The following is a 24,907-nucleotide window of genomic DNA, read 5'->3' as shown; positions in this document are numbered from 1 at the left end:
GTAGCTTCACAAAAGTAGGACAATCCCCACATTTCGATTTTGCCTAACATCGAACCACGAGAGTGACGTGTTAGTACATTGAGTTGGTATTGGTAATCTTTGAACCTGAAATTGAGTTTCATATCCCTTAATCTTTTGTATTGGCATAAGATCAATATATGCTCATTCTAATCCCTACTTTATTATTTCATTGTTTTCATTATCCTACCATTATCTACCTGTATGCATAGCTTCCAATGAATGCTTCACCTTTTTGTCTAATCATTTCATCGGTTATGCCTGAATCCAATCCATGAGTACGATTTTAAACAAATTTATTTTTGTTTGTTCTGCAATTCACTATATATTGCACTACGATCAATGAACTCTATTTTTATTTTCATTTTTCTACACACACTAGTTTCATTATAGTAATACAAAAATATCATTTTAATTCTACTACACTGTCATTTGACAATAATCATGGTCCACTATATAACAATTGCTCTAAGCCTCATTACAATAAATGGCAAAAAGTTAAATACAATGGAGGCAAATTATACTTTGGATATGGTCTACATTGCAATGTGGATCATAAATAAATTTTCATCTTTAGTATATTAAAGGTTTGGTTCACGGAATGTTAGATTACCTTAGTGAATAACATAACTGAGCATGTTAACCAATCATAAATGGTCCTTCAACTATCAAATTTTAACCAATCATGGTCCTTCTAGGAGGACCACAGCTGGTCCCATTTTGAAAGTTGAGGGACCATGAGTGGTTAACTTGGACCACAGATGATAACAATTTAAAAGTCGAAGGCACGAGCAAATATTTAAAAGTTTAGGACTAAATGTGACAAAATCACTATACTCGGACGACCTCATATGACATTAACTCTAAAAATTAAATATTCCGTATACTAAAAATATAATCAACATTATGTCAGTAGTGGAGGTTACCCATTGATCTACAAACATACCCCTTTAAAATAACCAAACCACCAATTAAAGATGGATTATATCATGATATGATGACTAGTTAAACACGGTCCATGGTGTAAACCGTGTAATGATTGATCTACAAACATACGCCTTTGAAATAACCAAACCACCAATTAAAGATGGATTATATCATGATGACTAGTAACTAGTTAAATGCTTACATCAGACACTTAAACTGCATATTTTGGTTTATCACTATCAAATTTATTATAAAGTAATATGTGTTCAATATACTTTCTCTGATTATTGTAGTCTAAAGAGCCAGAGAACCAGATATGTGTCAACTAAGAACTAAGTACAAGGTAAGGGCAAATTTATTTGGAGAACATGAAATCAATATATCATAACAAATTTCTTTTACAAGCATAAGGGCAAATTTATTTGGAGGTTTAAGACAATTAATTCTGAATTTATTGTTTGTCTTTCAACTCTTGATATAGATGCATGTCCATTACTCTTTTTTTTTTTTTTAATGAATAATGTAATTATTACCTATATTCTCTAAAATTCTGATAATTATATGGGGTTATATTATAGTTAAAAAAATTAAATTAAATTTATTGTTAAATTTAATTATCATAACATAGATTTATATTATTTAATTGATTTATTAGAGCAACCATAATAGTGGTTTTTTCTTGATTTTTTCAGAGAAAAAACTATAACATGGTTTTTGGACTAATGTGAAGCATGCTTTTTTTCTTGATTTTTATCTCTGCAAATCAAAGTTTTTTGTGGGGCTCAGAATTTTTTTTTACTCCCGTTGCGTGCACGTGCCAGGCTGGCGTGTAAAATTAATGCCCTTTATTATTATTATTTTTAAAAATTTCTTTGTCACACTTGTTTTACCTTTTTTTTTTTTTTCCTTTTCTTTTGCTCACCTTCTCCTCTCTCGTACTTGGCTTGCAAAAACCAACAAAAAACCTCAACAAACAAGGTTGCTCTTATGCATTATTGTTGTAAAACTAATTAAAATTGTCAGTATATCAAAGAAAATTTTATGTGCTGACTGAACAATTATAATTAATATATATAAACAATCTTGTAATTGGTCAATAAAGTGTTTGATTCGTTTTGAAGATTTACATGTAAATATAATGTCAAGTTATTACATCATATAATAATTAGTTTATATACTTATTAGTTTTACATGTCGAGTTACATCATCTATGTAGTTTTACCTTTATATTGAATTATTGATCAAATAATTTTAACCTTCATTTTTATTCATCGGACACTTTATAATTGTGCGATGTGCATATTTATAACTAGCACATAATACATTCGCTTAAAAGCATTGGAACCACTTCAAAAAAAACACATCAATAACAATAAAACATATAATACTAAGGAAATTTTAATAATATTATAAGCAAGAAAAATTACACATTTTAGCTCTAAGCTAAGGGTAAAAACACATTCAATATGCATCCCTTAACCGAGCCGTTCTTATGTTATCCTTGCTCAAAAACTTACTATAAAAGAAATGATAGTCGGTGGTCAACTCATATGGTTGAACATGTAAACGTCAAGCCTTAGCAAGACTTTAAAAATACTATCAGCAATACTATGCTATATTTAGTTATTATTATTATTGTAACCTTCCCTCATCTGAACCCTAACGTAGAGTCCTTTAGCCATGTATCCGGTCAAGAGGGGGACAAAAACCGGTTGCTCGGTGCACACCGGTCGGATCTCAAACCGGCGCAGAATTGAGGCCACTACGAATTTCATCTGAATGAAAGCCATCTCTTTGCCCAAACACACCCGTGGACCGGCTTGGAAAACCGGGAACTTAAACGGGCTAATCATCTTCAGCTTCCCTTCTTGGTCGAACCAGCGGTCCGGTTTAAACTCGGCCCAGTCGTTTCCCCATAGATCCTCCATTCTCCCCATTGCGTATGGGAAAAAGGTGACCCTATCGCCTCTATAAATGGGGGTTCCGTCGGGCAAAACGTCGTCGTTTGCTGCGTGCTTGGAGTCCCATGCCACCGGAGGGTATAATCTCATGGACTCACATAAGCATGCTTTGATGTAATTCATTTCCCTCAAATGACAAAAATTCATTCCTTCCGAAGAGAAAAGTTGTTTGAGGAGAGTGTTTTCGATGTTTGGGTGTTTGGATAAGAGCCAGAAGAACCACGTGAGGGCGGAGGAAGTAGTGTCCCGCCCGGCAACTAGGAAACTTATGACCATGTCCCTGACAACCTCGTACTCGTGCCCGGCATCCAATAATCTCGACAGGAAATCACTATTCCCGGCGAAAACTTCGGGATTTTTCGCTTTTTGTTGTTTTCTGACACGGATGATCTCCTCCACGTGATCATGTACGACCTTGATATGTTCCCTCAGCTTTCTCTCGGACCCCACGTTGAGCGCCCGCTTGCATTTCCACACCGCGAACACCGGCGCCATGCCGCGTCTCGCCGAAATCTCCGACGCCTTATCGAACGCATCCACCAGAGACTCCGCCGGCGACTTTGAATCGGAACACAAACACCCGGGATCGGACCCCAGGGAGATTTTACATATAGTGTCAAACGCAAACCGTCTCAGAACATCCTGTAAGTCCAAAACCGAGGAATTTGCGGCCGCCGATTCCAGCAACGGGGAAAGGCGGCCGTCGACCTCCTCCTCTAGCGTCTTCATCACCAGCTCCCTCAACGACCTGGCGGTGAATTCATGGCTGGCGAGCTTGCGCTGGGCGCTCCATAAATCCCCGTCGACATTGAATATCCCGCGGCCGAGAAAATCGCCGAGAATCTGGTTCATGGGCTCCCCTTTGGGGAAATTAAGGAAGTTGTGCTTCAACATGTACTCCACGTTCTCAGGACTAGCAGTTACCACCGTGCGCGGCGCCCCGAGGCGGCCCACCACGATGGTTTTGGTGGGCGAGGACGCCAAGAGCTGCGTGTACCAATCCAGCAGGCAATGGCGGTTCTTGTAGAACGATAAAAGACACCCAATAATTGGGTAAGATGGAGGAGCGTAAACAATGACCTTCTTATTATTCTGGAATAGACCACTGAACATCCATAAGAACAAACAAAGAAGCCCAAAAATGAGGAGAAAACTGAGAGAAAGAAACATTATTGTGCTGTTTGGTTTTAGGGTTTGAAGTTTGAAATTTGAAGTGTTGGTGAGGATGAGCTGAGGAGAGAAGTGTAGTATTTATGAGTGCGAGTGAGTGATGAGTGATGGGAGAGAATAGGTACGTGGCAGAGGGATTAGGCAGATAATGAATATAATGATGCACGTGATTTTTGTGTTGAAATTGGATTTGATTCGGATCGCCAACTTGGGGAGTGCACTGAGGTCGGCGCAGGGCCCATATTCCTATGATTTTAGTTGCAACCATCAGTAGTGTCATATCCATGTCAATTTCTTGGCCGTAGATCATAGGTATTGACTAAGATTGAGCCTTGACACCATCGCACACTACTACAAAAATCGTATACTACATCATCTAATATACATCATATTTATAATACACACGCATAAACACAATATAATGAACATGAATTTTGTGCATTATGAACATTGATTCTGTATTTTATAAAGTCAAATTCTGTATATTAGATCAGGATCCACGATATAAAATGCTAGTTCTGAATTGGAATCGCTAAGGACACAACAACGAGTCCTGACAGCCGCAATGTAAGAGTTATACCTAAATAAAATGAGTTTCTTGTGGACACTGATATTCCCACCTAATGAGCAGTTGATTCACTATAATTTACTCATCCACTATCCTATAGGACAGAGTGGGCCTTGGGGTCTAAGTGATCCCACTTAACATCATTAGAATTAGATTAAGGATAGACTAATAGTGATAACAAGTAGATTTCTACTACAAAAACTCTCAATCTTACTCCTTAAATTTAATTCATGACGTGGCAAACACCGATAAATTACTTTTTTTTTTTTTATGTGGGTCCCAACTCTCAATATAAGTATTTACATCAATATTTTGTGTGTGGAGTAAAAGTTGAGAATAAAAAATAGAGTAAATATAGTATTTTTCTAAAAGGTATTTATTTATATGTTATATAATTATAAAGTCAAATGTACACGTAGCTAGTATAAGTGATTTATAAGAAAGTCAAAGGCACAATTGAAGTTGAACTCATCTCATAGTGTCAAAAATACTGAATACTGAACACATCTCTTTGTCGGCAAAATATAATGCATACAGTATGAAAAAGAAAAAGAAACTAAATTAATAAACATAACAATTAATTATATAGTCTGTTTGATTGCCATCTTATTTTATGGCTCTATTTGGCACGCCTAACAACTAAAAAGTTAGCTGAAAGTTAAAAATTTAAAAATTAGTAGTTAATAAGTTAACTAATTGAAATTAAAATATTTGATGAAATTAATTATTGAATTAATTGATAAGTGTTAAAATACACAAAAGCATAAACTAAGATATTAAAATTTTGATTAATAAATTATCATTTTTATAAATTAATACAAATAAACAATTAAAAAGTCAAGAACTTTATTTTGAAACGCTACATAATATAAAATTTCAAAATAAGATATTATTTTAAATTCTCAATATTTTAACAAACAGAGTATATGGCGTGGAGTGTAATATACATTATTTTATTATCAATTCAAATAGAATTTTATTTTAACATTTGATATATTCAACGCTAAAGATTTATTTTTTAAGAAGTGTACTATGGAATTACATTTTCTTTTTTTTAAATAAAAGCGTCAGAAATGATGTCATACAGTCTTATCATTGGCTGTGTTTCAATTGGGATAATTGGTGGTTTAGCTTTTTGGAAATTTGCTCCCAATTCAAATGTCAGTTTCACATGCATCAATTGAACTCCATAGTCGGCGCAGCATTTCTCCGACATGCCTCTTACTGAATATAAAAATAAAGCACGCATATTAATTAATTTTTTTTTTGGAGACCCACACAAATTAATTAATGTTAAGTTGACATTATACCTTCTTTTTTTTCTTTTTTTTTTTTAAAGGTTGGCATTACACATTTTATAGCAATTAATGTTATTAAGACTTTATAAATTTTAGTGACTCTCTATACAAATCTCGCTGTGACTCTCATTATATATATCCTTAATAAGAAAAAAAAAGAACTATAAATTCAGTAAAATAAAAATCAAATACAACTATAAATATGTGAAAAAATGATACCAAAAATGTGCTGAAAATAATAAGTTAGAAAAAAAATGGAGAAATAACACACAAATTTAAAGTCCATTGCACCTTACTTTCTTCATAAAAAGTTGGATCCCCAACCCTAAGAGTCCCACGCCCCGGCTCGACAGAGCATCACCTTACTTTCAGTGGAAACTGATTTCGGTAAATGAGCGAGTTCAATAGGATAGGAGAAGTGGTTCTATATTTTTTTAGATTTTTTGAGTACTATTGATTCTGTTACAATGTAGTATCTATTCATAACTACTTTTTCAATCTACTGAAATGCAACCGGGTGCCACTAAACCACAAGGGCATTGACTTATTTGCCAATTTGAAACATCATATGCACTCACTAACTCAATACTTATATCAAGATATAGTGATTATTTGGCCCAAGCTTGAGCTTCTTTAAAAAGTGGTCTAGAAAACCAACTTTGTAGCTTTGTGGTTTTCATTTTTTTTTTAAAGGTAAATGTAGCTATTCCATTAATTCATAACATAAAACGTTTACATCAACGATCAATGAAATAGTAAATCATTCCTTACGGTCAGACATAGAAACAACTTTTCTAACTATACTATAGAAAACTTGAATCGCAGACTGTTTCGTAACTAGGAAGCTATGTTCCTTCAAGGAGCTTAAAGCTTCATCAAAGATCTGGGTCTTCATCATCATTCTTATTTGCTCGCCCAGGATAAGATCAACACTTGCCGAAACCAAACTAAACGATTTATGCTAATGATAATGAAAAGCTCGTGAAAGTAACGAGAGGAAAAAGCCCATGAAAGTAACGAGAGGAAAACACAATAATAGAGAAAATAAAAAGTGGTAAAGCCAAAGTAGGGTTGGGAGTTCAAGACTACCAACACAAACCCCAATACCTACCTACTATTATTTTATTCAAAGGGAAAGAAAACGGAAGAAGAAGATCTGTGGCGGTGGTCGGAGGCGGACGGAGCTGCGACGGTAGTCGGAGCGGAAGAAGAGCGAGAGTAAACGTAGAAGGTGACAAAAACCGCCGGCTCAAAGCTCCATTAGAGCTCCGGCCGGAGGCCGGCGGTGGAAGCCGAAGTTGAGCAGCAGAGAAAAGCTTTTTGTTTTAGAGAGAAAAGGGAGACATCATTGTGGTTTTCATATCTAATGTAGCCTTAAAAAGTTACGGAGTATTTTTTGGTAGATAGGATACAGGAAAATAGAATGATAATTTAATAAAGAGTCATTACTATTTTTGGTCCTATTGTTATTGTGACATTGCCAATTTTAGTCCACTTCCTTAGTTTTTGCCATATTTTAGCCAGTTTTATTTGATATTGTCACTTTTGGTCCATCGTTAGATTATCCGTCCAAATGCCGTGAAATAGAGGGGTAATCTAACATGGACCAAAAGTGGCAATACCCAAAAAAGACTGACTAAAATGTGGCAAAAATTAAGGAAGTGGACTAAAATTGGCAATGTCACAATAACAATAGGACCAAAAATGGTAAAAAAAAAAAAAGAAAAAAAAAGGAAGAAGAAGCTGGCCGTTGCAACACTAAATGAAATTAATTTAAAACAAAGCTCAATTGCCCAGCGGATGTGCGTCATTTTTTTTTATTTATAAAATCTAACAAAATTCTGACCGCAAAGGGGTGTTGCAGGAGAAAAACTTCTCTAAAATACAACACCCCCATTTATATAAAATTTAGTGGGTTAGTTTTTTCTCCTAAAAATTTGTGCAAGGCATGGGTTTATTAGGCCCTTCCCATTAGTTACATTTACACAATTTTAAAAAAACTTTTTGACATGGTGGAGAAGAGAGAGGGTAGAGAGAGAGAAGAAGTGTATGCCCTGCAAATTAGGAGATTTTTCAGATTTGGTGGGCCCCTCAAGGTGAGAAAGGACTGCGCGTCACGCAATTGAGGCGCAGTCATCGGGCACTGCACGCGCCCGCCTGGGCGCGTAATTACATTTAAAAAAAAAAATTTTTGCTTTTTATTTTGTTTTGCCTTTTCTTTTTATTTTTTTCCGCCTCATTTTCATTTTCCTAAACACACTTACAAAAACTCTTAAAAAAACTACACCAAATTTTAACTATTGAAGAAGACATTAGTAGGATCCTTGCTCACTTCTCACGTGCCTAGTCGCAGCAAATCCTCATAGTGTCTCGAAAGGCGTGTTCATCTTCTTCTCTAAACGGCAATTATTAAATATTGATAAAATCATGTACAAAGCTGAAAGTTACCTTTTTTTACGCCGGCTACCTTTGAGATGGTGTACGAAGGAGAGCCAGCAACATGCTATGTGAAGGAGACGCATATATGCATGACTATATGCGTCAGTTGTGTTTTTAAAACAAACGCATATAGTCTTCGAATTTGAAAAAAATTAAAAACAAATTTTTGATGTTGATCCTTTTAATTACAAATTTGTCACGCATCACTTTACACGTTGTGCTAAACTCTATGCACCTTACAATGTGCTATGATTATGTTGGAAAGGTTCTGGACGATGTGGAAGGTTCGAAACGATAAGGTATGGAACGACAGGGAATGGACTTTGAGTATGATTGTTGCCCAGGTGGAAGCTTTGGTTTTGTCTTGGAAGCAGGCTTACCATTCTACAACACCACAAGGTAATTCTCATTCCCCAATTAAATGGTTCCCTCCTTCAGCAGGCTATCTTAAATGCAATATTGACGCAGCTTTACTGGAGGATTGCATGGGGTTTGGGGCGGTACTTGGGGACCACGAAGGGAAGTTCATTACCGCATGTGTTGGGCGGTACATGAGTTGTAGTCGCGATCCGTACATAGCTGAGACAATGGCAGTGAAAGAAGCGCTTACCTGGCTCAAGAGTCGTAATATTTCACATGTCGTAGTTGAGTCTGATTGTTTGAATTTTTGTTCCACTTTTAATTCTTTATCTCCGGATCTTTCGTATGCTGGTTTAATAGTTAAGCAATGTCGGTCGATTGCTAGAGACATTGGGGACATTGTTGTCTGCCATGTTAAGAGGTCAGCGAATCATGTGGCTCATGTGCTTGCACAGGTAGCTAGTTCTTTTCCTGTCCTTACCATGTGGGATTCTATCCCGCCAAGTTGTATTTCTGATTTGGTTCTAGTTTGATTTATGAAGTTGAGTTTGGTTTTCAAAAAAAAAAAAGGAGCAATATGCACCTAACGTTTTTTCAAAAAAAAATAAAAAATGCACCTAACGAAAAAAATAATGCATCAAAAAAAAAAATGTAAATATTCACTAGAAGATAAACCATGACCATGAAGAAGGAAGAATATCCACCCAAAGAAGGAATAATATGCACATACAAAGGAACAATATGCATCCAAAGAAGAAAAATAATGCACTCAACAAAGTAACTGATGATGTTATTAATTCTTCAATCTTCTTTGTACGTTTAGAACACTAGCAAAAACTAAGAAAAGTGTATGAAATTGCTTGTAAAAGATACAGAGGGAAGATAGCAGTAAATTGGCTCGAGAGCCTTTCTTATTAATTCCTGAGCCAATTTAGAGAGAGAACACTAGCAAAACCTTTGACCAGAACGTTTGACCCCGACCTGACTACAAAGCGAGGGCAAGAACCGTAAAGAGAAGTCAAACCCGCGAAATATTCTCTATCAAGAACAATATGCACCTAAAGAAGGAAAATAATGAACCCAAAGAAAAAAGTATATATTCACTAAAAGATAAACCATGCACTCGAAAAATGAACAATTTACACCCAAAGAAAAAACAATATCCACCCAATGAAGGAAAATAATGCACTCAAAGAAAAAAAAAACTAAACTTACACTAAATTACTATAACGTCACTGTATTTTTTTTTTGTTTAAAAGAATTCTTCATTCTAGAGGATGCTAGATCAGACTAAATCAATGGTTGGAATTTAACCTCATTTTCACCTAAGACATTCTTTGCATCTGATCTCTTGTGTGTGTATATACACACACGTTTCATCTTTTGAGGTAATGAATTAACCTTTTATTCTTAAAAAAAAAAAAAAAAAAAAAGAGCTTGGCTATATATATATATATATATAGAAGGAGAATAGTAGAATGAACCAGAAAATTCTGTCACCCCTCTCTCTCTTCCCTTTCTCCCTTGGTTCACATTAATCCTAGCTAGCTTGCACCTAAATAAACCAAATAAAACGGCGATGACACAGAAACACTTTGTTCTAGTCCATGGATCAAGCCACGGAGCTTGGTGCTGGTACAAGCTCAAACCCCTCCTGGAATCCGGCGGCCATAAAGTGACGGCGCTTGACCTCTCCGCCTCCGGCGTCAACCCCAAACAGCTCCGCGACCTCCGCACACTCCACGACTACACGTTGCCGTTGATGGAGCTCATGGCGGCGCTTCCAAACGGAGAGAAAGTTATCCTGGTGGGCCACAGCTTCGGTGGCATCAACATAGCCCTCGCCATGGAAAATTTTCCCCACAAGATTTCAGTTGCTGTTTTTTTGACAGCGTTCATGCCTGATTCCGTTCATCCACCCTCCTATATCTTGGATCAGGTAATCAACTTTACTTATTTTTTTCCTAATTTTAATGTTGGTAAGCTCAATTATTAAATTAAAGTATGAATTGAAATATTTTATTTATTAGAATTATTCAGTTTCTGCTATCCCAGCCAGGCATTGATTTTGAGTTTTATTATAGTCTGTATTGCTGACATAGTATCTTTCTTTTACCATTATCAAATAAGGCCAAAAGTATTTGATGCCACAATTATTGGAATAATAAAACAAAAATAGATGGAGTTAAAATTAGATCTGTTGTCGTAGTTTGGACTGAAGTGAAATGAAAGCAAGATCAGAGTTGGAAGAATGGAAATATGGAACGTAACTATTGAAAACAAATATGTGGCCCAAATGACCACATGATAATCTGAGTATGCTTGGGATGGAAAGAAGGTTGGGAAATTAAAGGTAAAGCTTCCCCGGATATTGTTCTCTGAGGATGGTGAATGAGGATTGAACAATGTGCAGTTAAGTACAAGTGCGTAAGAGCCGTAGAAAATTAGGTCTCAAGACTTTAAAAGAGAGCATTATCAAGTGAATGGAGGGGACTAGGATTAGGTGTTCCTTGATTGGATGCAATAAAATGACCCTAGGTATAGGAAGTAGTGTAATGCATTGATCATGATTCTTGGAAGATGTTTCCATTGCCAAAGCCACCCCCGTGGTCTATTTGCCCTATCAAGTAGTAAAATTTTACTCTCGTAGCAACCTTACTACTTGAGATATTTCATCGAACACTTAGAGTACACATCTTCTTACGAGCTCTACCTCTCGGTGCAAGGCAGGAAATGTAAGTGCAGTAGGCTATAGTGTAGTCCTAATCTCTTGGTGGCTACACACCTCGACCTCCTAGACTCTGATCTTTTGTAATGCAGTCATATTTATACAAAAGTCTACAAAAAGACCACTTCTAACAAGAATTCAAATCAATGAATCAAGTCACTTCCTAATTGCAATCAAAACATTCTAGCATCCTAACAAGTAAACCTAGCCTAATCCTAATTCCCTAAGAATTAGCTAGACATTATCACAATTGAATAGCTAAGATGAAGAATCAATGGAAGCATTTGGAATAAAAGTAAATTGCAATTGAAATGAACAGTTAACTTTCAATCACAATCTTCAATCTCCAATTAATTGCAGTTTGAATCCCCCTAAACCTTAGATCGAGTTGTCAAGTTGTTCTAAGAACCCTATGGGGGATCCTTTTTCCAAAATCTAAAGTACAAGTATGAACAAAATGGGAAATCTAGATTCCTCCCGCAAATGAGGTCAAGACATCTATTTATAGTCGAGATTGTACTCTGCGTCACGAGGAGAGTTACCACGTGGTAAACGGCGTGATATGCAGACCTACTGTACAAAAGTTCTTGTCATAAGGGTAGTTACCTCTTGACAAGTGGCATGACAAGCAGCGCAGCGTCAAGGCGCAGAAGTTTGTGTCACGCTCGGGACCACGTGGTAACTTGTAGCGTGACTTTGACCTTGAAGATGTCAGAATAAGACTTTATGGTCTTTACCAAAGTCGTAGTACTTTGAGTTTCCGTTCCAATATCACTTGAATCACCTCATTTGAACACCCCTAGTCCAAGATATGATCAAAATATCAAACGGTCGCCAAAATGCTCTTGAAATGACATTGTTTTCTTATAGTGTACAAATGCCACCACAATTAGTCATTATTCCTAACTTTATGCAAATGAAGCTATTCTAAGCATATAATAAGCTCAAAGGACTCTAATCATAGCATAAATTGCCTTCCAAATACCCCACAAAACATAACATTTTTGGCACTTACCAACACATAACAAAGCCATATTATCCATTTTTTTGCATTTTAAATTGTGGAATTTTCTAATCTGCTTGGTTTGCGTGCACTTGATTTTTTCAATTATGAGTGGAGATTTAAACTCCTCACATCTCTTAAATGATGAGAGTGCATGACCACCCACACCAACCAAGAGGTGAAGATCATAGTTCAAATCTCCTCTTGTAATTGGAAAAATCAATATATATATAATATGACTAACACTTTGTCTTTTAATAGGGTTGAGCTGGTGCGAACGTGAATTAGTATGAATAGGACAGAGTAACAAAAAAAAAAAAAGTTGTCAAGTTTTCTTACACTTTTTTGGTATAGAGATTTCTCAATTTAATATATTATGAATTATTTTTCAATTAATTTGAATTATTTACCTTTTTTTTCACAAAGTTTAATAAGTGCACACCTGCGGAAACTTGGTTGGATACTCAGTTTTTATCCTGTGGTACACCAGAAGACCCTCTAACATCAGTAGTTTTTGGTCCCCAATTCATGTCTAAGAAACTCTACCAAATGTGCTCCCCAGAAGTAAGTCATGCTACCTTCTCAAACCTTTCTAATCAATTATTTTGACAACTAATTTACCACTAATATAGGATTTAGTTTAATAAATTATTTTTTTGGTAGGATATTGCACTAGGGGGCTTGTTGATTAGGCCAAGTTCTTATTTTACGGAGGATTTACCAAAGGTCAAAAAGTTCACCAATGAAGGTTATGGCTCAGTTAAGCGAGTTTACATTATTTGCTCCGAAGATCAAGCCATAACATTAGATTTTCAACGTTGGCTTATCGAAAACATTGGGGTAGTTCAAGCGAAGGAGATTAAAGATGCAGACCACATGGCAATGCTTTCAAAACCCCAACAACTTTGCGAATATCTCTTAGAGATAGCTAGGGATGAATAGAATTCATTCAATTCACAATGTTCAATTGTTTCTTAATTGATTGGATGTGTTATGCTTCATATTCTTCGTCGAACTATGTTTTTGTCTACCTGTGCTTTGTAAGATATGATGTCATTTTGGTTTGGATCTTGTTTTTGATAATTTGTAATCTTTTTGACATTCTTAATTGTAAAATTGTTCTAGTTGTATGTTTGCCTTAATAAAATTATTCTAGTGTTAAAAGAGTGCGGTCTAAGGCTTTCAAGTTTGTATAATTTAACATCTATATTTGCTTTAATAATTTAAGTTCAATTCATTACATAATGTGTAAAAGATAGAGCATGTTATGAAAAGTATAATAATAAGAAAATTATAAGTTACCTATTGAAGGATGTGTTACGTTCCATCATATTTTGTATGGAGGATTAATTATTGTTTGACAGGTCACGCATATAACATTTTTACTGTAATTTGCTAGTTTTCAAGATCTTTTGTGTGGTTTTATACTAAATTAAAAAATAAAATTCAACTCGATTATGATTGTGATTATTTCACATTTTATACAAAAAAGCATGATACTTATTTGAACTTGTTCTTATTATGACCACTACAAATTTTACTCTTTTTTTTTTTTTTTTTCAAATCAATTCAGATAGACGAATACAATTACTTCACATTTTTTTTTTACGGGAAAGTGATGAAATTGAATTTTGATACAAATGTCATACTTATAGACGGGTCCGGTCGGGTCAAAGCACCATGCAAATGTCATACTTATATGTGCAAATCTCATACTTATATGCTCAAATATAACACTAATCTAAAATACAATTTTTGCTACTTATAAGAGAAAAAGTAATACATTTTTCATAATAAGTAATGTTGACAAGTGCCTCTCACTTATAAGGGCAAATATAATACTTTTGAGAAAAAATGTAATACTTTTAAACCGAAATGTAAAAGTATTGTATTTTCTCTTAAAAGTATTACATTTACCTTAATAAGTAACAAAAATTTTATTCCTGATTAGTATTACATTTGAACATATAAGTATGATATTTGTGCATATAAGTGTTACATTTGTATCGTGACCTGACCCAACCCGTCTCGTGGTGAGACGGTCTCACACAAGTTTTTGCCTTAATTCTAATTTTAGTTTCGATTCCAATTTTATTGTTAAACAAAACACCCCTCGATATTTTGAGAATATTCTAGGCTCGTACATTAGCAGTAAATATTTTAGTAATGGTCAAACATTCAACATGTGTGTTATTAAATTGGGTCAGAGGTTTTCAAAAAAAAAAAAAATTGGGTCAGAGACTCAGAGACATTACCTATGGGTTGGGGTGGATAACCTAAATTTAGTACCCAAAAAGGGACGGTCGAGGTTCGTCCACGTAACACTCAAGAACCACACCTTCGTTGGATACAAGGGCAGTGAGCCGTAGATGTGAACAAACGACTTTTGTTTTTTTGTTCCTTTGGTGTAAGTGAACGACAACTACACAAAGAGAGGCAGTAGATGTTAACAAGCAGATCAATATTCTTTCCCTTTTATTTTGTTTGTTTCATTCATGGTTTTATTATTATTGAAAAAAGTTTACAAAATTTAAAAAAAAAAAATTATTGATGAAATTTATCACTACGAAAAAACATGAAAATAGCGACGGACGATTTCCGTCGCTAAATAGGTGAAATATGTCGCTAAATTGTTTTGTGACGGATTTCGTCCATTGCTAAAATGAGCATCACTAGAACTCAGCGACGCAATTTATACGAAATGGGTGGGCGATTATGGTTTCCTTTTATCAAGTCTTGGCTAGCTTGCTCGTCTCCCGCCTCGAAGCCGACCACTACAACCTTGGGGCTCAAGGGCAGCCTTGGGTACCCGAGGCCGATTACTGAGGGCAGCCTTGGGGCCTCGGGGCCAACCACGAAGGTCGACTTTAGGGCCTTGTGACCTCGAGGCTGACCATAGAGGTCAACTTTGTGGCCTCGAGGCCGGCTACGGAGATCAGCTTTGGGGCTTCGAAATGGGCTCTTGGCCGGCTTAATTCAGTATCACTTAAAGTATTATTATACATGATTATGTCCGAATAAAAATGTATAAACCCTAATTGACACCTTAAAATAACCTGCAATATGTGGTATAGCTATGTTATGGCATTTTAAAAATACTTGGAAGAATATAATATTAATCTATAAAAAGGTGTATGAGATGGAGAATATGAGGCTAGCTAAGAAATTATAACCGGGGGAGGATATATATATATATCATTATATCATATCGTGTGCTGCAGCTAGCCCAGAATTAAAGATTTGAGTGAATGGCTAAACAAGTTAAACCAAACTCACACCTAATAAGTTGTATCCCCTGACAAGTTTGTACAAATTAAACTAACTCTGGAATGACTTTGAGAAGAAGTAACATAAGGAGGTCCATGCACGTTGGAGACGGCTCACAAATGTAGTCCACCTACCTCTTGAAATCCTCCAATCCCACTCACATATAAAACAACCCATCCAACCAGTCTTACCAATTCAACTCACAATTTCTCAACCACACCCATCCTTTTCTTCTTCCTCTTCTCCCTCAGAAACCAGGATATATAAAAAGTACGTGTACACTTATAGATAGAGCCATCATCACCATTAATCCGGCCTTCACTAGCTTAACATACATGGCGGCAGTGATGAGAGATGAGTTTGTTGCTGCCGTGGTGGTTTTGGGTATGGCGTTAACGCTGCGCTTGGTGGCTTGTGAGGACAAGAAAGGTGATGATTGGGGAATGGGAGCTTCGTTTATCTTCGGAGACTCTTTAGTAGACGCCGGCAATAATAATTACCTTTCCACTTTGTCTAAGGCTAATATTCCGCCTAATGGGATCGACTTCAAACCCTCCGGCGGGAACCCCACTGGCCGCTACACCAACGGGAGAACCATCGGTGACATTATCGGTAAAAACATTATCAATCTTTTCGACTCCTTAACTTCCATCTTTGATTATTATGTAGTATTGTTGGGTTTTATATTATATTATATTGCTTCTGATCTCTTTCAATATATAGGTGAGGGACTGGGCCAATCTCACTATTCAACGCCGTTTTTAGCTCCCAATTGTAGCGGGCAAGCTCTATTATACGGTGTGAATTATGCATCTGGAGGTGGTGGGATTATGAACGGCACTGGAAGAATTTTTGTAAGCACTCTCTCTATTTTTTTTTTTAAGTATTAATCATCCTAGATGGACAAATCAGATTAGTCAATAAGTGTTAACCAGAAATAAATAAATATATAAATATATATAATTTCTTTTATTAATTTATTGAATTGAATATTTAATTTGTTGAATTATTTTGTTTTTAGTTTATGATAATGAGACTGCTTAGCCCTCAATTAGAGCTGTAATAAACAAGCCCAACCCACAAGATTGGGCATGGGCCTATAACCCTTTTAGGAGTGTTGGGCTAGGATTTTCTAGCCCATAAAACCTTGGGCTTACTTGGCCTACCCTAGTTGGCCCATGGTTACATGGGCTAATACATATGAGAAATAACGCTAAACAATCAAATTCATCTGTATTAACAGTTGTATTATCAATATAAACGAGTTATCAATAGTTATATCATAGATCAGGGTTCACCTTGAAAGGTGGACTTAGGTCCATATAATAATTTGCCACGGGTTGTACCTGGCTCAACCTGTCATAGGTGACTCGATCCATTTGTCATCTCCAATGTGCTACATAGATTAAACTCTATATATACCACATATATAATTTAATACTTTAGTGATGGACCAAGGAAATGAAGATAAAAAGCTTGATTATAATAATGTTGGCAGGTGAATAGGCTTTCAATGGATATCCAAGTTGATTACTTCAACATAACTAGGCAAGAAATCGACAAATTGCTTGGTGGTGAAAAGGCAAAAGAATTTATCACCAAGAAATCCATTTTCTCCATCACAATAGGCTCCAATGATTTCCTCAACAATTACTTGCTTCCCGTTCTCTCCATGGGCACAAGAATCAGCGAAACTCCCGATGCCTTCATTGACGATCTTATCTCTCATCTCAGAGGACAACTTACGGTAACATAATATTACTTAATTCATTTGTTCTAATAATGTAAAATTATTATTATTTTTGAATCTAAATTGTACTGTTTTCATTTCTTGCATCTATCCAGAGACTTTACCAATTGGATGCTAGAAAATTTATCATAGGAAACGTGGGTCCAATCGGTTGCATTCCTTACCAAAAAACAATTAACCAGTTGAAGGAAAATGAATGTGTAGAGCTAGCAAATCAGCTTGCTACCCAATACAATTCACGGTTGAAAGAGTTGTTGGGAGACCTCAACAAGAATCTCCCCGGCGCCACGTTTGTGCACTTGAACGTTTATGATCTTGTCTTGGAACTAATCACAAACTATGCTAAATACGGTAACTTCTTTTTTTTTTTTTTACGAGTATTATTAAGATCAGACACTTATTACTGCTACACAAAAAACTATAGTTCACAGCAAAGACGCAACTTTATTTCTTTATATACCGTCATATTTTTGAAAACTCGGTCCTTTATTAACCTTCATCGAATAATTGTCTAATCACTTATTATTGGCTGAATTTGACTATTCACCGGCCTGAAATGCAGGGTTTACAACGTCGACCAAAGCATGTTGTGGAAATGGAGGGCAATTTGCAGGGATTGTTCCGTGTGGACCAACCTCGAGTATGTGTTCTGATCGCGACAAACATGTGTTTTGGGATCCATACCACCCCAGCGAGGCTGCTAATATTATCATTGCCAAACAGCTGCTTAAAGGAGATCCTAAATATGTGTCTCCAATGACTCTTCTTGAGCTTCGAGATTTGTAATTTGTAATTTGTTTTCAAACCCCTTAATTTGTATTATTTTAATATGTTGTTATTTGATTTCAAGATGTATGTCAAAAATTCTTGTGTTGATAAGAATATTTGCCTATATCTAAATTAATATTTCATCCGTTCCATTTTATGTGTTTTTCATACTTAAATGAAGTTATTTTTAATTCAAAATTTTTTTTGTTATTTTTTTTTTCCAGTTTCAACCAGTTTAAAAAGTCTCTAAATTTTTAAAAAGTACAACAATTACATCTGAAAAATCAATTAAGTCTCTAAATTTTTAAAAAGTACAATTACATATTTTAACATCTTATATTAAGGTAATGAAGTCAAAGAATCGATAAATGACATACTATTATTGGTCATTAATTTTGATTCAAATATCATCTTCGGCAAAAATTCGGCGGAAGGTGACCAACTAGTCGCATTCCCAGGTGGAAGGCGACTGATTGCCTTCCATGGAGAAAGTGAACAATTCGCCTTCTCCATGGAAGGCAACCAATTGGTCGCCTTCTCATTCAGCAATTGAAATCTTGCGGAGATTTTTTGCCTTTCTATGATTTCCTTTATGAGTGAGCAACCTCTTGAATGAGGGACATCTAGAGACCACAAATTTGTGTGTACAATAAATGAGTAAAAGTTATTAATCAGTTGAGTCATAATGATTTATCCTTCCGCAACTAGGGAGAATCATTTCCATTTTTAAAAAAAATTAATTACCCTAAATAGAGATCAACAATAATATAATAATCATTTCCATTTAAAGAAAAACTAATTACCCTAAATAGAGATCAACAATATGATCACTTTATAAATAAGAATTATGCACAACATGAAGTGATTTTTCCAAGTGGGAGATCATGGATTTGAGCCTTAGTGAGAGCGATATTGACTTATTGGGTTTCACTAGGTTGAGAAAGTATATATGAACAGATATTACATAAAAAAAAAAAAATTATGCACAACACAACCTTCAATAAAATTTGATCTTTATGACCAATGGTTCTAGTCAATCTCAAATTATTTATTATCACTTAAACAAGGCTTTAACACTACATTATTAAGATAGCATTAAGCAAGGCAAGCAAACCACTCCTTAATCTTTGTGAATGGCAACCAAATGAATATATGATTCTATTCATCATCACTACTTATCTCTAAGAGAGATTGGCAAAGTTGTTGAGGTTTTGAAAGCATTGCCATGTGGTCTGCATCTTTAATCTCCTTCACTTCAGCCACTCCAATGTTTTCGATGAGCCATCGTTGAAAGTCCAATGGTATGCCTATATCTTCGGTGCAAATAACATAAGCTCGCTTAACTGAACCATAACCTTCATTGCTGAATTTTTTGGCCTTTGACAAATCCTCTAAAAATAGAGAACTTGGTCTAATCAACATGTTCCCTAATGCAATATCCTACAAACATTAATTTATTAAATCAAATCATATATTAGTCATTAATTATAGTACTTGTTAAAACAGTTTAAAACGACCAAGTTTTGAGGAGGTTGAATTGAATGGCTTACTTCTGGAGAGCATAACTGGTAAAGTTTCTTAGACATGAATTGAGGACCAAAAAACATTGACGTTAGAGGATCTTCCGTAGTACCATATGGTAAAAACTGAGTATCCAACCAAGCTTCTGCGGGTGTCCGTTCATTATACTTTAAAAAAAAGACAAAGAGTGAATTAATTTGAATTAATTTATTTGATACACCATAGTTAATATAAGAAAATTTTGTACTAAAAAAAACGTAAAATTACGTTCCTTTCACTCAACATGCGCTTTCATTTCAGTTCGGTCTACAGAGCTACACTATAGATAAATTAAATTAGTGTAAAAGACCTTGGGTCTAGTGGCATCCAATTTACCCTCCCTCCATGAGGGAGTGGGTTCGCTGTGCTTCAGTAGATTGAGTAGCTATGAATAGAAAATTCGTACAAATTTAAAAGATTAACTATATTTATAATTTAGGGATAATTGAAAGACAAACATACAACTTCCCAAACTCAAAATCTTTTTTTTTGTAAGATTTATTTTTAAAAAAATCTAGTAATTAAATAAAAAAAAAAGTTAACACGCATTAATAATATATTAAGATCACCTAACTAATTTACCATTAGAAGTGTGGTTACATTGCTTTTGGGTGATGGGTTGCTGTCAAAGTGATTGTTTTATAATATAAGAGTTTATGGCATGTGGTCACAGAATCTCAATTTAGATTCATATCTGTTACTAGTGGTTGTGATTGTGAGAAATAAAAATAAATAGATAAATAAAGTATAGCAGAAGAGAGATGCTTTAAAATATAATAATAAAAGTTAATCTTTTTTTCTGAAGTTATCAATTTTGATTTGACTATTGAACTGGAATATATTAAAACTAAAAATTAAAGAAACTAATAATAGCTGTTGAATCCTCAACGAAAGATATTTGTATCTAACTGAGAGTGATATTTTGTCTATATATGAATTCTTTTTTTTTTTTCAAGAACAAAAACAAACAAATTATACCACGGATGAGGGTCTAAAGTGATATTCAAATAATATGTATGTAGTAAATATATTATGTGTTTTCAGTTAACATGTTATTCACCTATAAATAGATTCAAGGTTTATATATAATATTTTATATTGAAACATTCAAGGTTTATAATATGTTAATTACAAACACATAATTTTATTAATTGTAAACACATAATATTTTAACTACAAATACATAATATGTTAATTTTAACAAATACAGAATTTATTAATTGAAGGTACATAATATGTTAAGTATTTTCTCCAACCAATTATTATTTATATGTGAGAATCACAATAAACATTAAAAAAAAAAAAAGACACCATTTACAAATATTATAATAATTTTAAGCTAATGTTAGTAAAAATTTAAACCCAAATATGGATACATAAATAATTTAAAAAACAAAAGCACTATTATGTCTTCAAAAAAAGAAAAAGAAAAACAAAACAAAAGCACTATTAGCGTATAATTCAAAGAGAAACATTCTTAAAGTATTATTCTATGTTAAACAAGATACATAATAAAAGTTGATTGCCTACCTCATCGAGGACATAGGACGGTCCATGAACAGTATCAGGCATGAACGCCGACAAGAAAACGGCAACTGAAATCTTGCGAGGATAGTTTTCCATGGCGAGGGCGATGTTCATGCCGCCCAGGCTGTGGCCCACCAAGATAACTTTCTCGCCGTCGGGAAGCGCCGACATGAACTCCAACAACGGCGACGTGTAGTCGCGCAGCGTTCGGAGATGGTGGAGCTTTTGGGGGTCCACGCCGGAGGCGGCGAGGTCAAGTGCGGTGACTTTATGGCCGGCGATTTCCAGGAGGGGTTTCAGCTTGAACCAGCTCCAAGCCCCATGGCAGGCGCCGTGTATGAGAACAAAGTGCTTTTGTTGCGTACAAGTTTTCACCATTTTGTTTTTGTTTGGTTTGGTTAATTTGGTGTGAGCTATCTGGCATTAATGGTGTCTATATATATATACAAGTGCAAAAGCATGTGGGATAGCAGTTTCCTGACGATTTTAGCCTTTTACTTTTAAACAGGGAAATGAGATTTGAGCTCTTGATCTGAACACAATATGTAGATATTAGTGCAGTATTCATTTTCGTGCAATCATACTAAGCATCCATTAGCAGGAATTTTGTGCATGTCCAATGCTAGCTCTTGGAAATCAAATTAACTTTGTTAATGGTTGATGCATCCTGTATAGGGCATCTTCAATAGTGAGATTTTTAGGTGCCACGTAAGAAAGAGGGGAGCGAAAAAGAACAAGGAAAAACGATTGGCGCACCGGCAGACGTGTATTGGGCGTCCTTGTGCGTGAAACGCGCGTCCAATTCCTTGTTCATTGTGTCGCGAGACCCACAAAAAACCCACCATTTACAGGAAGAGCTCATCCATTCTCTCTCTATTCCATGTTGGCCATTTTTTTTTTCTCAAAAACAGTGAAAAATCTACTACTATGGAAGCCCCTTAGAGCATGAGCATAATTTATGATTTTTGGAACAGTGTTTGTCCACATGGGATAGAGATAAGGAAGAGAGAAAAAAAGATACTTGCTTCTACAAGTATTTGGTTTATATCAAAAAGTGGGATCCACATGCAATTAATATTCATGCGCGAAAAATGTGCTTGACAGCCATCAGAGGTGCCCGTGGGTTTGTCAAGCGCGCCTGACAGCTTTTTTTTTTTTTTAATCAGTTTTATTATCCCCTTCCATTTTTCTTTCCTAATCACACTTACAAAAACTCGTCAAAAATTGTGAATAAACTCAATTGATAAGGATGCTCTTACTAGTTTTGATTTAAATTTTTTTAAATTTCTTCTTTGGTTGATGTTGTCTAATTGTATAGGCAAGTACAAATGCAAGTGGCTTTGCAGTTTCCTGACGATTTTAGCCTTTTACTACCAAACAGGGAAATGCAAGGGAAACGTGGAAAATGGAAACTACTGGAAATGGCATCCAAATGTATAGTAGGTAGATCAGATATGGCATCACAATTTTTTATTGATTGGCATACATAATTAGATAAAAATAAATATAAAGACAACTATAAATAAATAAATACATTAAAATAAAACAGACAATGAATTGTCCGGGGCAACCAACATGTCTCGAAAAAAACTAGCTAAATTGATATTTAAAGTAGAAATTTTGTCCTATAATTTTTAGTGGGGTTAGCTTTCAATTTGAATTGGGTGGATTTATGCTCTCTCTTGCATGTAAAAGGATTAATTTGATATATTATACATTCAAAATAGATAGTGAATAAATAAAAAATTGATTTAGGGTCCATTTAAAAATTTGAAAATAATTTTCAGAATATGGCTAATTTTCTTGAAAATATTTTATTATTATTATTATTTTTTTTGTGTGTTTGGATGAATGTTTATTTTTTTTTTTTGTTTAGCTAAAAGTTAAGAAATTGTATTTTTCTGTTTGGTTCATTTTCCTGAAAATGAACATATTATTTGTTATAATAATAATAATAATAATAATAATAATAATAATAATAATAATAATTGGTATGGTAATGGTGGTGGTGATGGTAGTTGTTGGTGTTGGTGTTGGTAGTGGTGGTGGTGTCACTAGTGTGATAATGGTGGTGGCGGTGGTGGTGGTGGTAATAATAATCCAAAAATTAATTTTAAAAAAAGGAGTGAAGAGAAAGAAGAGAAATGAAGAATTGAAAATGTCTTTTGATTAAAAAATTAGGAAGACATTTTTCGTCAAATTGAAAAATTTTTCCGTTGACCAAAATGAATATTTCCTTTGACTTCATTTTCTTTGAATATCCAAACACTGAAAAATAACTTCCTGAAGCATTTTCTGAGTTTTCAAATGAACCATAAATGATTCTCAAGGTGTACTCGTTTGAGTTGAAAAAAAAAAGTTGGAAGGCTTAAGGCTTTTTAAGTAGTTTTTGTATTACATTAAAAAAAATGCAAAATAATGATAGGGTTGATGACATCCTGCCATGTGACGCTAGTCAATAAATGATCACAAAGAGGTAAAGCGTGACAAAAAATAAATCGACTCAAATTAATAAAGTCAATAGATCACTCACACAGTCACACATGGAGTCAAATTTTAAATATTGTAGTTATCAATTCAACAATCCAATCAACCAACTTAAACAAGTTGGAGTTGTACGACCAACTTGTGATATATAATATCTTGTTATATATAATTAGTATTTTCACCCGTGCGATGCACGGAATGGATTTGTTATAGAATATTTGGATCGATATATGATTATATAAATTATTACATCAAATATTATATAGTGCAATTGAAGATGTGTTTTGAATCGATTATGTTTTCTAAGGTTATCCTTATTTGAATTCCGGCAAATAATTTGTTACCCACCCTGAAAACAAAGAAATGAAACAAGTGGTACAGAGTACATGTCAAGTGCAAGAGGTGCTACAGTGCTAGTAAGTTTGACAAGAAAATTATTTAATTTGGGGTAACATAGGTTCATTAATGAACTTAATAATCAAATATTATTAATGAAAATTCTTAATGAACTTATGAACATATGTTACCCCAAATTAAATAAAATCAACTTAATAATCAAATAATATTTTTTTTAAAAACGGTCAATTATGTAATGTTACATCAAATTAAACGATAAATATTAATTAGGAGATAATTTAGTAAGGATGGTAACATCACTCAGTTTCAAAACCAACCAAAAAGAAAAAGATAAAAAGAAAAAAGAAAAGAGCAAAGCATCGTCGTTTTACCTTGTCTTCTCCCAAAAGATTGGATCGCTAACTTCAATGGCCCCCACGCACCGCCCGACGGAGCATGTGAAAGGATGTAAAATATTTTACTATTTATTGTGATGAGCAATAGTACAGTGAAATTAAAAACATTGTTGATTGTGAGTAAACAAGAGTGTAGGTGATTCGTCGCACAATTTAAAGGTCATGACTGAAGGCAATATATATTTTGAAACATAGTAAAAAATATTCTTAACAAAATATGAAACATCATTATCAAGAAATATGATATTCTTAAATATGTTTTCTTCTAGTTGGATGAACTTCAAGTTCTTCTAGATAAATTTTAATATGAGAACATATAATAGA

The 24,907-nt window shown here is 34.6% G+C and overlaps 5 protein-coding genes across 5 annotated transcripts; 3 read left to right on the top strand and 2 right to left on the bottom strand.

The window, feature by feature from the left end:
* Positions 1–2,457: 2,457 nt before the first annotated feature.
* Positions 2,458–4,107, bottom strand: LOC116000316 (cytochrome P450 94B3-like). Its single transcript, XM_031240387.1, has one exon. The coding sequence runs from the start codon at positions 4,074–4,076 to the stop codon at positions 2,565–2,567; it is 1,512 nt and encodes a 503-aa protein (XP_031096247.1). The 5' UTR covers positions 4,077–4,107; the 3' UTR covers positions 2,458–2,564.
* A 4,549-nt stretch (positions 4,108–8,656) lies between these two features.
* On the top strand, positions 8,657–9,274 carry LOC115998848. The gene has a single exon (XM_031238509.1). It carries the CDS (start codon positions 8,657–8,659, stop codon positions 9,272–9,274), a length of 618 nt encoding a protein of 205 aa, XP_031094369.1.
* A 960-nt stretch (positions 9,275–10,234) lies between these two features.
* Positions 10,235–13,636, top strand: LOC115999845 (salicylic acid-binding protein 2-like). The gene is made up of 3 exons (XM_031239778.1): positions 10,235–10,680; positions 12,899–13,036; positions 13,136–13,636. Exons 1-3 carry the CDS (start codon positions 10,321–10,323, stop codon positions 13,412–13,414), a joined length of 777 nt encoding a protein of 258 aa, XP_031095638.1. The 5' UTR covers positions 10,235–10,320; the 3' UTR covers positions 13,415–13,636.
* A 2,406-nt stretch (positions 13,637–16,042) lies between these two features.
* On the top strand, positions 16,043–18,409 carry LOC115999891 (GDSL esterase/lipase At2g23540). Its single transcript, XM_031239835.1, has 5 exons — positions 16,043–16,351; positions 16,463–16,593; positions 17,238–17,486; positions 17,585–17,840; positions 18,052–18,409. The coding sequence occupies exons 1-5, from the start codon at positions 16,075–16,077 to the stop codon at positions 18,273–18,275; spliced, it is 1,137 nt and encodes a 378-aa protein (XP_031095695.1). The 5' UTR covers positions 16,043–16,074; the 3' UTR covers positions 18,276–18,409.
* Positions 18,410–19,236: 827 nt separating this feature from the next.
* Positions 19,237–21,765, bottom strand: LOC115998280 (salicylic acid-binding protein 2-like). Its single transcript, XM_031237808.1, has 3 exons — positions 21,348–21,765; positions 19,808–19,945; positions 19,237–19,697 (listed from the first exon to the last, which is right to left on the bottom strand). Exons 1-3 carry the CDS (start codon positions 21,720–21,722, stop codon positions 19,416–19,418), a joined length of 795 nt encoding a protein of 264 aa, XP_031093668.1. The 5' UTR covers positions 21,723–21,765; the 3' UTR covers positions 19,237–19,415.
* Between the last annotated feature and the right edge of the window lie 3,142 nt (positions 21,766–24,907).

Source organism: Ipomoea triloba, chromosome 12 (assembly GCF_003576645.1).
Source record: "Ipomoea triloba cultivar NCNSP0323 chromosome 12, ASM357664v1".
Classification (NCBI taxonomy): Eukaryota; Viridiplantae; Streptophyta; class Magnoliopsida; order Solanales; family Convolvulaceae; genus Ipomoea; species Ipomoea triloba.
This window is presented reverse-complemented; position numbering and strand designations above follow the sequence as displayed.

Excerpts from the sequence above, each read along its gene's own strand:
- LOC116000316 (XM_031240387.1), bottom strand. The coding sequence starts at position 4,076 with ATGTTTCTTTCTCTCAGTTTTCTCCTCATTTTTGGGCTTCTTTGTTTG.
- LOC115998848 (XM_031238509.1), top strand. The coding sequence starts at position 8,657 with ATGTGGAAGGTTCGAAACGATAAGGTATGGAACGACAGGGAATGGACT.
- LOC115999845 (XM_031239778.1), top strand. The coding sequence starts at position 10,321 with ATGACACAGAAACACTTTGTTCTAGTCCATGGATCAAGCCACGGAGCT. Across the intron at positions 10,681-12,898 it reads CCTCCTATATCTTGGATCAG|TTTAATAAGTGCACACCTGC; the intron begins GTAATCAACTTT and ends TTTTTCACAAAG. Across the intron at positions 13,037-13,135 it reads ACCAAATGTGCTCCCCAGAA|GATATTGCACTAGGGGGCTT; the intron begins GTAAGTCATGCT and ends TTTTTTTGGTAG.
- LOC115999891 (XM_031239835.1), top strand. The coding sequence starts at position 16,075 with ATGGCGGCAGTGATGAGAGATGAGTTTGTTGCTGCCGTGGTGGTTTTG. Across the intron at positions 17,487-17,584 it reads ATCTCAGAGGACAACTTACG|AGACTTTACCAATTGGATGC; the intron begins GTAACATAATAT and ends GCATCTATCCAG. Across the intron at positions 17,841-18,051 it reads CACAAACTATGCTAAATACG|GGTTTACAACGTCGACCAAA; the intron begins GTAACTTCTTTT and ends CCTGAAATGCAG.
- LOC115998280 (XM_031237808.1), bottom strand. The coding sequence starts at position 21,722 with ATGGTGAAAACTTGTACGCAACAAAAGCACTTTGTTCTCATACACGGC. Across the intron at positions 19,946-21,347 it reads CGTCCTATGTCCTCGATGAG|TATAATGAACGGACACCCGC; the intron begins GTAGGCAATCAA and ends TTTTTTTTAAAG. Across the intron at positions 19,698-19,807 it reads ACCAGTTATGCTCTCCAGAA|GATATTGCATTAGGGAACAT; the intron begins GTAAGCCATTCA and ends TAATGTTTGTAG.